Source organism: Macrobrachium rosenbergii, chromosome 54, assembly GCF_040412425.1.
Source record: "Macrobrachium rosenbergii isolate ZJJX-2024 chromosome 54, ASM4041242v1, whole genome shotgun sequence".
NCBI lineage: Eukaryota > Metazoa > Arthropoda > Malacostraca > Decapoda > Palaemonidae > Macrobrachium > Macrobrachium rosenbergii.
Window position 1 is genome coordinate 21,250,103 of NC_089794.1, and position 16,624 is coordinate 21,266,726.

At 38.5% G+C, this 16,624-nt stretch overlaps 2 protein-coding genes across 2 annotated transcripts in view; one reads left to right on the forward strand and one right to left on the reverse strand.

Annotated features, from left to right (window-relative positions):
• The window catches only part of LOC136834840 (uncharacterized), a 15,678-nt gene extending 3,359 nt beyond the window's left edge, over nt 1-12,319 (forward strand). Inside the window, exon 2 of the mRNA XM_067097618.1 lies at nt 9,449-12,319. Coding sequence (XP_066953719.1) covers nt 9,449-10,600 — 1,152 coding nt within the window. The 3' untranslated portion in view covers nt 10,601-12,319. The remainder of the gene's footprint in view (nt 1-9,448) is intronic.
• Nucleotides 1-16,624, reverse strand: part of LOC136834842 (cilia- and flagella-associated protein 161) — a 128,326-nt gene that overhangs the window by 110,675 nt on the left and 1,027 nt on the right. The gene's annotated exons all lie outside the window — the stretch shown is intronic.

The following is a 16,624-nucleotide window of genomic DNA, read 5'->3' on the forward strand; positions in this document are numbered from 1 at the left end:
GTTTATGGTTACAGAATAGATACTTTATATGTACTGTATATATTTATACTGTATATACATACATACATACACACACACACATATATATATACATATGTATCAATTAGTTGGAAAAATAGTTCATTTCAACAGCCTCATCCACTTCTCTTCCATCCATAATTCACTTCCAAAAAGTTCTCTTTCATCCACAATTCACTTCCATAAAGGAGAGTTGGCTCAACAGCCCATTCAAACACAACTATTCTGTGAGTAATCTCTTCTCTCTCTCTCTCTAATATATATATATATATATATATATATATATATATATATATATATATATATATATATATATATATATATATATAACTATTTTACCTTTCATATTTATTCAATTTCTATTTTACTTCCAATTCATTATCACGCTTTATTTATCGTCAAGGCAACTCCTCTAACAAAAGTGTTTCGACTTCGTTAATTAACTTCATTTGTGAAGATATATATAAAACTTTCTCATTAAAGCGAATTTTATTCTCTTGTATCATTAACTCGTGTCTTTAAAACACACCTGTGTCTTCAAATGAGTTTCTATTTTTTTTATTTAAAGGTAAAATTCTCACTCAGCCGCGAATAAGGTGTCATTAACTTTCGCAAGAGCTACCAGGCTCTCTCTCTCTCTCTCTCTCTCTCTCTCTCGCTCTCTCTCTTCCTAATTGCATGCAAAAGCCAAAGAATGAATTAAAGTTTCCATGTCAAGTTTCGAAACGTCTGAGAGAGAGAGAGAGAGAGAGAGAGAGAGAGAGAGAGAGAGAGAGAGAGAGAGAGAGAGAGAGAGAGAGAGCACCATTTTTCTTACGCCTGTTGAAACATTTTTAATTTCCCCATTAGACATCTCTACCGGGCTGTAAAAAAAAACATTATCATCGTACAATGGCAATCAGAGAATAAACATTCTCTGCTTAGAGAGAGAGAGAGAGAGAGAGAGAGAGAGAGAGAGAGAGAGAGAGAGAGAGAGATTGTACGCTTGCCTCCTCTAATTAAAAGATAGTGGCAACTTCTCGTGTTGACATCCACACGCAAGTTAGTACCACAATCATCATTTAACCTAAATCTTTCTTTATAACATTGCATTTAATTTTATAGACCTATCTAACTAAGTGAAAGCTTTGGTTATAACTCCTTCGAGAAAAAAAATATTGACATACTTGACCATAACCCCAATATGAGTCTATATTTGGCTAAAATTGATAATTTGCTTTTACAGTCAACTGTGCGTTATGTAGTAGGCTAAGCCTGGTTGTCTGATTGGTATGACCATTAAGAAATAATCACGATTCATTCGAATTCAACTGCATAAATTAAAAGAAAATGTTAAATAGTTTACCTTATTACATTATACATTTACTGCTGCGTGTGAGGAATTAAATCTACACATAATATAACAATGAGATTTCAGAAAATTATGGCGTTCAGATTATAACCAAGATAAGACGCAACGCAAGACGAATATAGCCATTGAAAACGTCAACAGTATTCACAGGTACTGAGAACAATACCACCAGTCCACCTAAATTTAGTCAACGATAACATTTTCGTCACTTAAGAGGCAATAAATAGCACCAACAGTCCATTTAAGCGCCACTGTGCGCGTCAGAGAACTAGCTGGTACTTCGTCTTTCACATCTGAACTTTGACTTCTGGACGAAATAGGAGCGGAAGGCTACTGAATGATGATGAAGGAGATAACAAACCGGCAGTTGATAACGTCGAGGTAACCATTTAAGTTGTGTTATCGCCAGAGAGACCTTGAAACTATCGCCGAGAATGAAAATAAAATGTATGAATGGGACTAACAGTCTAGGAGCTGACTGTGAGACCATGTATGGCTGATCGGTGAATTTACTGGACTCTCTCTCTCTCTCTCTCTCTCTCTCTCTCTCTCGTAGACCTGTGAATTTACTGAACTGCTCTCTCTCTCTCTCTCTCTCTCTCTCTCTCTCTCTCTCTCTCTCTTAGACCTTAAAACTATCACAGAGAATTAAAATAAAATGTGTAAATGGGACTGAGTCTAGGAGCTGACTGGTACTATGTTTGGCTGCTCAGTTTAAAATTTACTGAACTGCTCTCTCTCTCTCTCTCTCTCTCTCTCTCTCTCTCTCTCTCTCTCTCTCTCTCTCTCTCGTGCAGTGTAAAATTTACTGAACTGTTATCTCTCTCTCTCTCTCTCTCTCTCTCTCCTGCAGTGTATCCTTTTTCAAAAATTATGCGTTGCGGGTAAAAAAATCCCTATTAGCTGAACCTCTTTAATTAGGATGTATACATTTTTACTCTTACCTGACACATTCTTTATCCACCTCCTGACCGCGTGGGAGTGTTTAATTAGGCCGTATATTTTAGTATGCGGGTGTGCGCGCGAAGGCTCTTTAATGTATGTGTAACGCATAATACAGATAGATTTGTCCATGTATCTGCGGCTGTTTGAAATCAATTCTCACTTTTTTCATGCGATCGCAAGTGAATGTCATATTAATTTAAATGCAATCTCTCTCTCTCTCTCTGATTGAGCCACTGACCCAAACCTGAATTTCGAGTTCAGAAAGTATGTCAAAATCCTCCTCTCTAGTCCCACATCCCAAAGAACAAGTGACCTACGGAGACCTCGCTCATCCCCAAAATGTCAGGAGAAAAAGAGGAACTTCTTCAGCGTCCTGTTTTATAATCTCGACTTGATTCATCGCTCAGAGGAGTGATTATAAATCTTATGATATCCCTGGAAGCGGAGACTAACTGGAAGGGCGTAGTAATGTATTTAAACAGCCCAGGTCCGACGACACTTAAAGGAAACGGGAAGTTAGTGTTCGGCTTATAGGCCTACTGTGCCAATCACTCAATCTTGCATGCACTTTCTAGGAGCAAGTACCAATTGGACGGGGCGTTTAAATAGCCCAGGCCTTAAGACACTTGAAGGAAACGGCAAGGGGATAATAGGCCTACTGTACTATCCACCTTTATCTTGCATTCATTCTGGTTCTTCTATTATCCAACATTTGTAGACCTACATCTCCTTCTTACACTCCTGAATTATACACTCCTTTCGCCATCCTATCATCCTCTGATCTCACCACATGACAAAGCCTTCTCAGATCATTCTCATCCATCCTTTCGTCTGCAACAATTTTTTTAATGCTACTTTCTGTATATCTCCACATATCTCACCCTTTCAATTCCTCTTACAACTATAGATAAACATTTCATCAAAAGAGTTCAAACTTTTCTTTCATTCGCATTCAAAATCCACATTTCACTTCCATAAAGGAGAGTTGGTCGAACAGTCCCTCCATAACCCACCTTGGCTTCTGTAGGTGCTCCATGTCTCTTCCTAATCCTTTTTGACGCTTCTTTCTATCTCTCCCTTGCCTTACCTATCCGTTACTCACCTCTTTTCTCATCCCGCCATCATCTGATACAGTTTAAACATACTCTCATATACCAGTACAAAGCAACTGCTTCCATTCTCTTATTAACATTTATTGCTCCATCTTTCTGGTTTCTATTTACCCGCAAAACCTTGCTTTCATTAACAATTACTTTCAAGTTTCTTTCGTAAACATTTTCAGAATGCTTTCACCACGTTCTATTTTCTGCAAGTTCTCTTCTCTATCTCCGAGAGAGAGAGAGAGAGAGAGAGAGAGAGAGAGAGAGAGAGAGAGAGAGAGAGAGAATTTTTTCAAATGCGCACCACCACGTGGTATAAATTCGTCGGTTAGCTACACGCGAAATGTTTTGTTTCAGCAATACTGTGACGTCACCTTTGAATGTCACGCCCTTCACACTCCTACCGAAGGAGGAGGTCACAGTACGCGGATGCCGGAGGTGGGGGGGGAGGGATGAGGGAGGGGTGTGAAATAGGCTGGGGGGAGGGGGAGGGGGAGGAGGCCAGAAAAACCTTGAAATAATTCCTAAAGTTCACATCTGAATACATGCGTATATACAACTAGTATGTATGTGCGTATGTATGATTTAAATCATTACTAGATATCATAATTTCATATTAATAATAATAAACAAAAAAGCTAATCCTTAACTTAAATAATTAAACCAATCTTCAAACCTCAAACTCTCACTTTTATTAGTTTTTTTATGTACTTGTACCAATTCAACTCACTTTTATTTATTTATTTTTTTTTATTTTTTAAAGTACCCGTACCAAATTCAACTCGCTCAATGACTGCGCACTATATAAAAAAATAGTTTTTTATATCTGACAATGCAACTTTTTCCTTCAATTTCGAGAAAAAAACAAAACCTCTATCGATCTAGGTCACAAGCGATGCCATGTTAATTAACTTGAAGAATTATTCGTTTTTTTAAACCTATATTTTTGTTAAGGAAATGCACAAACACAGTCATTCGAAATTAACGGACACCGCGAGTGGCAACACTGTTGTCATGGCTTAAACACGAACCGGAGTAATGATGATAATGAAAGTGTTCTTAAGTCGAATATAATGCAGCAGATTGACTCGACAAAAATGAATCTGGATATCTGGATTATATTGGATTATACGGCCAACTAGTAAAAGTGAGAGGAAAAATAATAAAAAATTAAGCTGCTTACATCATGGACGAATTAGCCTGACCCGTTCGAGCGACTGTTGCGTTCAAGGATTTAGTCCATTTTCGCTCACTTCCGTAAACTCCGATCTACACTTCAGAATGTAAATATGTTTACAAGCTAAGTAACTCAGAAGGTAATCGCGTTTACCGCCTGTAAAGTAACAGCATATATGTTAAAATATATGCGACAGTTAACCATGTATACTGGAGCCACCATAAATTTGATTAGACCGAGGTATTGATGACAATATATTAGACCGAGCTTAAGTTATGACGGATTAGACCAAACTGTTGGTTATCTATGTGGGCCAAGGAGGTTGAAAAAGCAGGTAACGATGAAAAAAAGCAAAAAACTAAAAAGATAAAGACCAAGAACCTCGAATCCTAACCAGCGAAAGCAAGTAAAGTCACATTCTCCTAGAGACAAGGTGTGGACGAGACGGCGCTAGTTTTTATAGACCGACGGCGGGTGAAGGTGTTCTTCACCTATATTTTTCTTGGAGGACCCTCTTCCTGGCCTATCCTGCGAGATGGAAGCCGCAAGGATGCTACTTTCTGTAGCACAGGGCACCCTGTAATTAGTTCCAGTTAGGCGACAACTTGAATCATTACGCGAACAAAGAACAGCTTCCCTATTTCCGGAAATGGCAGCTTATCAAACCTGCTACGAACCTAACCCCACAGTCCTCTCAGCATCGATCTAGTTGCCTTTTAGCCACTATTTCCTGTTTATTTCACCTTGGACAAAGAAATGAATGGGACTTAGTGGAAAAAAAGACTAGGACCCAGCTCCTACAGGATTTCGGAGATCTAGGTGTCCTCAATATCGGCCTAACAGCCACTGTTGCACGTACGCCATGCTCTAGTCTCAGACGAGCATATCACAAAACAAAAAAACAAGTGAAACTCATTGGGTTTCTTCGCCTAAAACAAAAAGTGGCAAAATATGATTAAATAAAAAAAAAACTGAAAAAAAAACTTTACCGTATGAGAAACCACCCAGAGCCAATAAATCCTATCCTTTCACTTGGCCGAAGCCTCATTGATTCCCTGACCTCAACCTGCGCTCGACGAAATGGTGTAATCGAGGCGATCTTTATAAACGGTGGTGAATCTGGGGCAATTTCAGGTGGTGAACGAACTAATTATCCTCCTGACTTCTGTATTTCCTCTTAAATCATAAAAATACATCAACTGGGGCCTCAATTATGCAGCTTTGTGATTCTAGGTTACGGTAGCACACGCGACTGTCACTTCTGGCGCGCACTTATCCATAAATAGGACTATTCGATATTATACACCTTAGCGTGCAGACATGTTGTTTAGTTATTCACGAATATTCATTTTCCGACGGCTGATGTTCTGATGAGATATCATTATTATTCTAGTATTATAAGATTGTAATTCATCATTATGACTGTTAACAAGAGCATGCTGATATATTTAAATCATGATTATAAACCAGATATTACAGACACCTAGACTAATAGTGTTTACTAGGCATGGATTATTATTATTATTATTATTATTATTATTATTATTATTATTATTATTATTATTACTTTACTGAAATCTAAAACACACAGTTAATATCACGAATGATTTCACCCTAATAGTAGATCACTGTGAGCTATTGCACGCTCTACAAACAGAGTTACGAGAGAGAGAGAGAGAGAGAACTCCCACACATAAACAACGAGAGCGAGCTACTTACATTTTAATATGCGCAATTACATTATCACATCACACCGTGAAAGATATACATCGCAATAAACACTTACAGTACTTGGCCCCGGAAACAACCTCTTGAACGCGCTGCTAACGAAACAAACCGTTTCGCGTCACGTCGCGTGCGGCCTTATGAACGAGAGAATTGGTGATATAACATAAAGAATAATAACAATCATTATAATTAAGTTACTGTTTTATAACATAAACAAAAACATTTCATTAAATATATATATATATATATATATATATATATATATATATATATATATATATATAATTTGTGCATTTTCTCATTAAATAAAACAATAAAAAATAAGTAATCTAATCAAAGTTATTAATGAGTACAAGAACGTAAGAAAAATTAATATCTAACCAGATGGAATCTTATCATTTCCTTTGCACCACAAGACGGCAATACTACGCACCGCGCGCGCCCCAGAGAGAGAGAGAGAGAGAGAGAGAGAGAGAGAGAGAGAGAGAGCGCAAGCGTGTAGGAAACAACAGGGTATATGCTCACAGGGCGTGCCCCTGTGCCCAACCTAGCGAGCTCTGGGGGCGGAAAGGAAAAGTGGTCTGGCGTGGCATGGCATAATTGAGCGCAAAACACTAAGTGGCAACTCAAGGTCAAACTGAGAGAGAGATAGGGTGCTGCCACAGCTTTCCTCGGAGAGGGATTAAGCTTTGCTGCCGGGTGGGGTGGGGTTGAGTCTCTCTCTCTCTCTCTCTCTCTCTCTCTCTCTCTCCTCTCTCTCTCTCCTATAAATGGTATTTCTTTTATTGCACTACTGACGGGAATATTAGCTTTCTTTTGCAGTAAAGTAAAATTCTCTCTCTCACTCTCTCGCCTGGTCAAGTACGTACTAATGACAAGAACATGACCTCTCCTTCGTAGTGAACAAAAATTACTGCTTGAGTTAATACACAATAATCAATTGTAACCATTTTTAAACTAAGGCACATAAGTCTTATTAATATTAAAGTGAGGGCAAGATTATTTTACGAAATCAAAACTCTGAAAAACTCTACGGTGATCGCACTCCAGACGACAATAATAATAATAATAATAATAATAATAATAATAATAATAATAATAATAATAATAATAATAATTATTATTATTATTTTTACTGAGTTCGGACAAGGTCCCTCCATTTTGCATAATTAAAACAACGGCCAGTAGTGAGAGATGCTGACCTCAGGCTGAATAAAGGTTAATTTAAATATAATGGACTTTTTACACACAGCTACTGCTGTTACACACAATAATATATAAATATATACATATAGCTAATATATATACATATACATATATATATAATATAAATTATATATATATATATATATATATATATATATATATATATATATATATATATATATATATATATATATATAACACCAATTTCATTAACACACGAATAAAAACCAAACCCCATCACAATGATACAAAAACAACAATTACCAAGAAACTCATCAAACAACGAAAACAAAAAAAACAAAAAAACACAAAAAAGACAAATTTAATCCACAAAGTAAACACATTACAAAAAAAATTGTAAGCAAACTAAAACGTGTAATTATATTCAGCTAATGGAAAAACCAATGTTCCCAAATGCCAAGGTCGTATATACCCCGTCCTTGGGTATACCATCGGCCATAATATCCGTCCGCGTCTGTTTTTGGTCACTAAGCTAAAGGGCGGCGGGGTCGTGCCATATGCCCAGCGGCGCGGTGCTTTAATCGCTTATCGGGAACCACCTAATGGTCAGAGGTGGCCCACTTCATTGTCTGTGGGTATGTTTCACATTTGCGAATGAGAGGCATAAGAGTAAGTCACGTACATTATATTATATTGCACACACACACACACACATACACACACATATATATATATATATATTTACGTATACCAAACAATGAGGACAGTTAGCCCTGGAAAATTTATGACTTTTTCAGAATAAATATCTCTGCTAAATACCATCCCATTTAAATGATATCCTGTTATTAATTGTATTTATGCACAGAACAACTGTGTGATAAAGTTTGATATACATGTATATATACAAATATACATATACATATATATATATATATATATTTACACGCCTTTCCTTTTACATTGGGTGGCGCCTCGATCTTGGGTGTGACCCACCACAGTCAACTAACTAACGGATACATTAATTCACTGCTTAGGTCATCAGGGGCGCAATGGACTTTAACAGAATGTGCAGAAGGCACCCTTGCTTGTTTTATTATTAATTTTTTTTGTAAAATATCTTTGAACAGTAACTATGAAAACCAAAGTACACCAGTTTAATTTTGCTATGGCATTTTTCATAGTATCTAGTTTTAAATTACTTCAAATATTATCTTATATTAATTCTATGGCAGTGTAGATTTCAACATGAACTGGTAGACTATGCTTTCAACATTTTGCCAGCATTTTATTTTCTAAGTAGCTTTTGGGCTGCACTTTGAAAAATTCTATTATTACAACATAGTGCTTGCAATTAGTAATAAAACCTCCCCTTAATATTACCCACAGACAGCAAAAAATGACATTTCTAGGAATACACCGTAACATAACCTAACTTACTGCATAGTGATACACAGCAACCTGACCCTACCTAGGGTAAAGCAACAGATATAAACCTAACTTACAGTGATACACTGCAACTTAACCTAAGATGCAACAATACACCACAACCTAACTCAACCTAGGGTACTGCAAAACACTGCAACCTAACTTAATCTAGGGTACAGCACAACACTGCACCTTATCCTAACCTATGGTATAACAATACACCATAACCTAACCTAACCTAGGGTATAACTTACTCCTTGAATGGCAGTGCTCCACAACCCACACCCTCCCTTTAACCCATCTCAAATTGCTCCACATGCTCTGCTCAAGTTTACTGAGCAACTCATGGCAAAACAACTTTAATATGATTACCAAAAAGAATAAGCTGCAGATGTGCAGTGCAAATACTGGCCAAATAGTGAAAGTTGATAGGTTGCAATTTATGGCAAAGTATCCACTATTTCTCATTAATTTTAAACTACTTTTCTTGACTTTATTTCAGTCTGTTCTTACATTTTTTTCCCCTATCCATTGCAGGTGACAGTAGTGTTGGCAGTAGTGGCGTGTATCCTTTACACTGCCGAGGCCAGGCCCAGTCAAACGGCCCAAAGAGCGACTTCACGCTCATCGGCTAGGACAGCCGTAAGGTTAGACAGACTCTCTCAAACCGCCCAAGGCGACCTCAACAAAGTATGGGACACCGAGTTAGCTAAGCAACGCAGCAGGGCGCAAAGCCCAGAGGACACCGTCAACTTCTTCGAGAGACCTGGAGGCGGCCGCTACGTCTATGGCTACGATGTGGGCGCAGACGGCCGCTCCCACCTCCAGGCCTCTGATGGGAAGGGCCAGACAATAGGAAAGTACTCCTACACTGATGCCAACGGCAAGAGCGTTGAGGTGCACTATGTCTCAGGTGCGGATGGCTTCAAGGTCATCAGCAACAACCTGCCGGAGGACACGGAGGACGTCAAGAGGGCGAAAGCCGAGTTCTTCAAGTTGTTTGACGAAAGGAAGGCAAAGCAATCGAGCACAAAGGTTGATCCCAATATTGCTGACATGATTGGGAAGTCTGCTGTGCATCTGGGGGTCTCTTCAGCATCAGTGGCTGCAAAGGCGTCTCCTCTCATAACCAGAGGAGGTGCTGCTGTGGAAGGAGGGGAGGGGGAGGAAGAAGAAGAGGGTGGTGATGGAGATGAAGGTGAAGAGGAGGAAGAAGGAGAAGAAGAGGAAGATGAGGATGAAGAGGAAGAAGATGAGGAAGAGGAGGAGGAAGATGATGAGGAAGAGGAAGAAGAATCAGAGGAAGAGGAAGAAGAATCAGAGGAAGAAGACGAAGAAGAAGAATCAGATGAGGAAGAAGACAGTTCCTCTTCATCAGAGGAGGACAGCAGCAGCAGCAGCAGCAGTGAGGAAGATGACGAAGAAGAAGAAAGCAATGAAGAAGATGATGAAGAAGGAGATGAGGACGATGAAGGAGGCGAAGAGGACGATGAGGAAGATGATGATGATGAAGAGGAGGAATCGAACGAAGATGGGGAAGACAGCAGTTCCTCCTCCTCCTCCTCTTCTTCTTCTTCGTCCGAGGAGGACGACGAGGAGTCTTTGTTGTCGAGGTTCCAGGACGACTTCGGCAAAAGACTGTACTCGACCACCATCAACTTCCCGGGTCCCGCCAAGACCCTCAGTTAACGGACATCTAACCTGACTTCAAACCAAAACATTACCTTATTTCCAGTTTGCCAACGCAATGCTCATTAGATTCGTAGATATTCTAGTTTAGTTTCTAGATTTCTAGATGAGAAAAAACCCCCTGTTCTAAAAAAAAATCAGAGTCTTATCTGAACAGGAACCTTTCTACTGTCAACATTAGCTAAGCAGTTTTTTTTTACATGTTTTTTTGCCTTCATGTTCCTAGCGATGTGTTTTGTGTGTGATCGTCGTGTAAAGTTCTCCCTAACTCTTCTGAGTTGCTAGATTATATATTTATGGGGACAACAGATATTTCTTTTTAAATCTATGCGGAGATATGAAGCAGCTATAGAGTAGAAAGACTTTTCTGACGGACCGAGGCAACTCCTGAATAGTTTTGGACGACTTTCCCGGACGATTTTGCAGTTGGTGGAACAATAGTAAACGGTCTTGTAAAAGTACAGAAGTTTTTTTTTAAGAGTTAATATATATATAAATATATATACATACGCCTATTGCCTTTGAACTAATGAGTACAGATATAATTGAATGATAGGGCTTGAACACTAAATCTCACGATTCACTGACCAACCGTCCTCCCCATCCCATTTACTCTTGCACCGCCAAAGAAACGCAATATATCACTGTACTTTGCTTTCTTAGAAATCTTCATCGTCGCCCTTCACCGTTACAAGCGGAGATGCTCCAGAGCAAAGTTTATCTACCTCCTCCTCTTCTCCTTCTCAAGCCTCAAAGGAATTCAACAGAATGCTGCTCCTTCCTCTCCTACTCAAGTCTTGAAGGAATTCAAGTTCCGACAAGGGACTCCAACCATAACATCCACTCCTCCAGAAACCCCCACCAATGAGAAGTGTCTGTCTAACAGCCAAACAGTCTGTTATTCTGGAATTTTCGACAAAAAATCACGGCTAGAAATGGGCAACGAGCCTCGAGCGAAACTCTTAATCTTTGTCTTGCGTTTTCTCTCTACTAGGCCTATGTAGGCCAGTCTGACCTCTGTCTTGCATTTTGTTAGTCTCTCTAGGCCTATCAGTTTCACGTCTTAGTGAGTAAGAGCAATGATTTCAAAACTCCAAGTAGCAAAGTTGTTTGTGTTTTCGTTTGTGGTTGTCTTCTTAGGAATTAGTCGGTGCCACTTCAAACTCTTAAAAAAAATGATAAAACCATAAAATTTCAAGAACACGTTCACTTTAAATGTCTGTTGGCGCACTTAAGCGCCTCGAACACGTACAAATTCCATTATCTTTAAGGCTAGAATGGTTTGTATTGATTAACTTAAGGTAGAACTACACAGACATGACATAATTCTCTATAAACGTTATGGAAAAACAACCCAGAAATAATTAGTTAGCAACAGACAGCGAACTCACACTGAATCGCACCAGCTAAGTTGAACCATTTTCGAAGTTGCTCAATCGTATCTATGAAATGTAAAATAAAATGAAAGCTTTGCATAATTTATTAAAGAGTCAAATATATGAATAGAATGCTAATTAATGTCACTAATCCCAACTTAGCTGGACAAAGGCACCGGTTAATTACTAGTGGAAAAAAAAAAAACGAAATTATACGTGTTTTCGTTGCCAACAAAACTGCTTTTCTCACAGCTCTGAAGTACCCAATTTCTCATTATCTTTTTGTTTAATGTATAAGAGATTTATATGATTAATGTATAATAAATGAATATTCAAAAATTAACATTTGGTTTTCTTATACTACATTTCAATTGTATCTCTTTACCACCTCAAATATTTATAACGACACAGTTACCAAACTACTATTTTCTAAGGACATCGTACTTTCACATAAAGCTCGGTGGAAAGGTACCTCTTACAGTGCGCCTTGTGGGGCGAACTGTAGATGCTGATCGAGCTCTCTACCCACCAAACCTATTTGGGCATGAGAAAAAATCAAGTACAAAATGCACTGAATTTTCTTCGCCGCAATCATGTTTCCTGTACAGCTGCTACAGCGTATGATTAAGGCCAGCGAAAATAGATCTATCTTTCGGTGGTCTCGGTATAATGCTGTATGAGACGCGGCCCGTGAAACTTTAACCACGGCCAGTTGAGGACTAACCTATATCGCTGTCAGAAGCACGATTATGGCTAAATTTAACATTAAATAAAATAAAAACTACTGAGGCTAGAGGGCTGCAATTTGGTATGTTTGATGATTGGAGGGTGGATGATCTACATACCAATTTGCAGCTCTCTAGCCTCAGTAGTTTCTAAGATCTGAGGGCGGACAGAAAAAGTGCGGACAGAATAAAGTGCGGACGGACACAGTCGGCACAAGAGTTTTCTTTTACAAAAAACGAATAAAAACGAATTAACAAAGAAATATCCTGGCGACTTTTAAACATGGCAGCTCAAACAAGCTGGAATAACAATAAAACAAAACAATCTGTTCCCTCAAGGAATTTGCACCAACGTACATGGGGTTAAATTCTGCTCTCCCTATACCTAAGGAGTACTGAAGAACCAGCAGGCCTCGTGCATAGATCTATTAAGCTTTAAAAGGCAAATAATGCAAAGGACTTTCTAAATAACTACTGCTCGTTAGATATTATGTGAATAATATCATGTTCGTCTGAAAATATCACTGTTGAGATCATTTGTCTTTATATTCGAGATGTAATGGTTGTCCGATCAATAAATATGTAAATAAAATAAAAAAATGTGAATGTAAGGCTGCATTTTATGTTTTGCGGTAGTCTCCCATCAAATTTAACTGTACGACCCGTTTTCTTTGATGATGGCAATAAAACGTTTTCCTTGGCTGACTAAACTAATACATTTTTCGGTACCTGGTTAAATATATTATTATTAAATTAAAGTGGGCACCCGAGGAGCTGGAAAACCTACACCTGCGTGAGGATTGGTGAAAGATGAAGCACAGTAAAGACATGAATGTAGGAAATTTCACGGAGGCGATAATGATGATAATTATAATCAACTCATTCATATGGCATTATGGGAAACTGCTCGAAGCTCGTCTATAATGTTTGTAACGCAGTTGCACTTTGAAACAATTGTTAGCGGGGGTGGCAAGTCAGATGGAAGAAAGAGAATATGAACGGAGGTACAGTAAAAGGAATGAAGGAGGTTGCAGCTAGGGGCCGAAGGGACGCTGCAAAGATCCTTAAGTAATGCTTACAGCGTGCCATGTGAGGGGCACTGGGGGCACTAAGCCCCCTACGGGAGTCTGTAACTTTGGAGTATACCCAACAATTGTACTTGTAATGCAATACAAATGTCCACATCAAAATAATACTGTAAAGTTTTGTCCTTTTAACCTAAACATGTGAAATGCATTACAATTACACGATTGTGGATATCACTCCACTGCAGGCCCATGTTCTAGTAAAGAACTTAATAATAATAATAATAATAATAATAATAATAATAATAATAATAATAATAATAATAATAATATTTCCTAGAATGCCATTTCCTGATCTAACCAGACCTAGACCTTACCTTCCAAGCCTCTCTTAGAGCGCCGTGCCCTGACCTGGCCTGGGGGGCGGGGTTGGCTTCGCCCCTCTGGACCCCCTCCCCCCAAAGTAACACTAAACATTGGAGAGGCTCGTCGTTCTGGAAACTACCCAAATCATCTATAATTCACTTATAATGTGACAAAATGTCTTGACTTACAAATGATAAACCAGACAGCTTTATAAAACTTGCCAAAATCCATCTTCAACAACAAATATCAGTTTTTATTAAAACTGAAAAATTAATGCCAATATCCAGATTTATATTAAGCCTTCGGTCACACTCCCCCCCCCAAAAAAAAAAACTGTAGTCGTTCGTCTGGCAGTCTTCATCTACTTAACTGTCGAACTGCTTGTACTGCATTGTTTGCAGTGTCACCTGATCTTGTGAAGTTGCGCAGCCACCTAGGGTAGGCCTAGCCTGGCCTTATACCAGCACAGGCTCTTTGGTCTCTGTCAGCTGGTAAAATGTGAGTAAGGGCGTCAATATACCTCTGGCAGCCCGTAAAATGTTAATATGAGCGGCAACAAGTACAACTGTAGGCTCATTGGTTATTAAGACACACTAATGCTTACACTAACTTCCCAATTGTTCAATTACGACACAAGTACGGAGTTACAATGATAAAAAATATTAAGCCTGAATTTACATATACTCGTTAATACCAGTTTCCTAACACTCGTAAAAGTTTGTTGAAGGATCACATTTAAAAAAAATCACGATCTTACATGTTACAAATCTATTCAAAGCCCGTGCTGGCATAAGGCCAGCTTAACCAGCAACTACAAACGTTCCTTTAGAACTAGTGCATCCAAAATGAAAGATGAATTTCATCGTGGTTATACATCATTCACTAAACAGAAAAAAACAGCTTCTAAGTATAAATCAAACTTAATACTAATCAACATAGTACTACCCGACTTGTGTGTTTCGTACACAGCAATTTCTGTTAACTGGGAACAATTCAAATATGAACTTATGTAACTTGCCGCCACAACAGTAAATCGGCCACATGGCTATATAGGATACGATGACGATATTTAAATTTTTCGAAAGGACTAATCAAACTTAGTACTAACCAAACTTGTGTGTTTCGTACACAGTAATTTCTGTTAAACGAGGACGATACAAATATGAATTTATGTAACTGTCCCAAGAAATATAACATCTTTCGCATGGCTAAGATACGATGACGATATATAAATTTTCAAAAGGGCTCAAGAAATTGAATAAGTAAATTTAGTCAGATAAACAGATCCATCATTCCCCTGATAAAAATCAGCATAGAACAACATTTCTGCCTTAAGAATGTTTGATTGCCTTACTACTGATTTTGCAGATACTGCAAATGGGACCCCCTAAATCTTCGTCGAAAACATTGAAGAATCAGTCTGAAACTGCAGGAACTTGTGTATTAATACTTCACGAGCCCAATAGGTGGCATATCTCAATTACGAAAATTTTGCATATACTGCAGTTTTCCATTTTAGGGCAGATTTAGCCAAGTTAGCCTTGTTGGACTTTTTAGTCTTGAATGAACCCAGTGACGCAAGTCTCAATTTGACCTATTCCAAGTTCTTCGCTGGGTGAGCGGGTTCCGTTCTCAGCTACCACTCTGATGGTCGCGAGTTCGAATCTCCGACCGGCCAGTGAAGAACAAGGGAAATTTGTTTCTGGTGATAGAAATTCATTTCTCGCTATAATGTGGTTCGGATTCCACAATAAGCTGTAGGTCCCGTTGCTAGGTAACCAATTGGTTCTTAGCCACGTAAAATAAATCAGATCCTTCGGGCCAGTCCTAGGAGAGCTGTTAATCAGCCCAGTGGTCTGGTTAAACTAAGATATACTTAACTTTTTTACCTATTCCAAGAAAACGTCAGAGCCTGCAAATAATATCCATCTTATTCCTTTCATAGTGAGATAATACAATGCAAGTATTGTAATTTAGAATACGAAACCCTTTGATGAAAGCAGAATTAACAAGTTTTCCAACAACCAGCAAGAACCAGTTATATATTACAGTTATGAAAGCATCATTAAGAAGAAATTGCTTGCAAATACAACATTCGAATTGTATTGAACCGAATATAGAATTTAAGCCAAAGGCCAAGCACTGAGACCTATGAGGTCATTCAGCGCTGAAACGAAATTGACACTATGAATCAATTATTAGGAGAGGATGGAAAGTAAGATGGAAGACAGAGAATATGAGAGGAGGTACAGTAAAGGAAACGAAAGGGGTTCCAGCTAGGGGCCGAAGGCACGCTGTAAAGAACCTTAAGTAAAGCGTACAGTGCACCGCACGAGGTGCACTGACGTCACTATTCCCCTACGGGAGGGGAATAAAACATTCGAAGACAAAACATAGGTTTATGAGTGAGAAAATACATGCCTAAGCTGCAACTTGAATTATTACGAGGAAATCAAGAAGAAATTTGCCATTGCTAATTAAGGAATATTATGAAGTACATTAATTAACGCCAATCAATAGTATATCACTTTT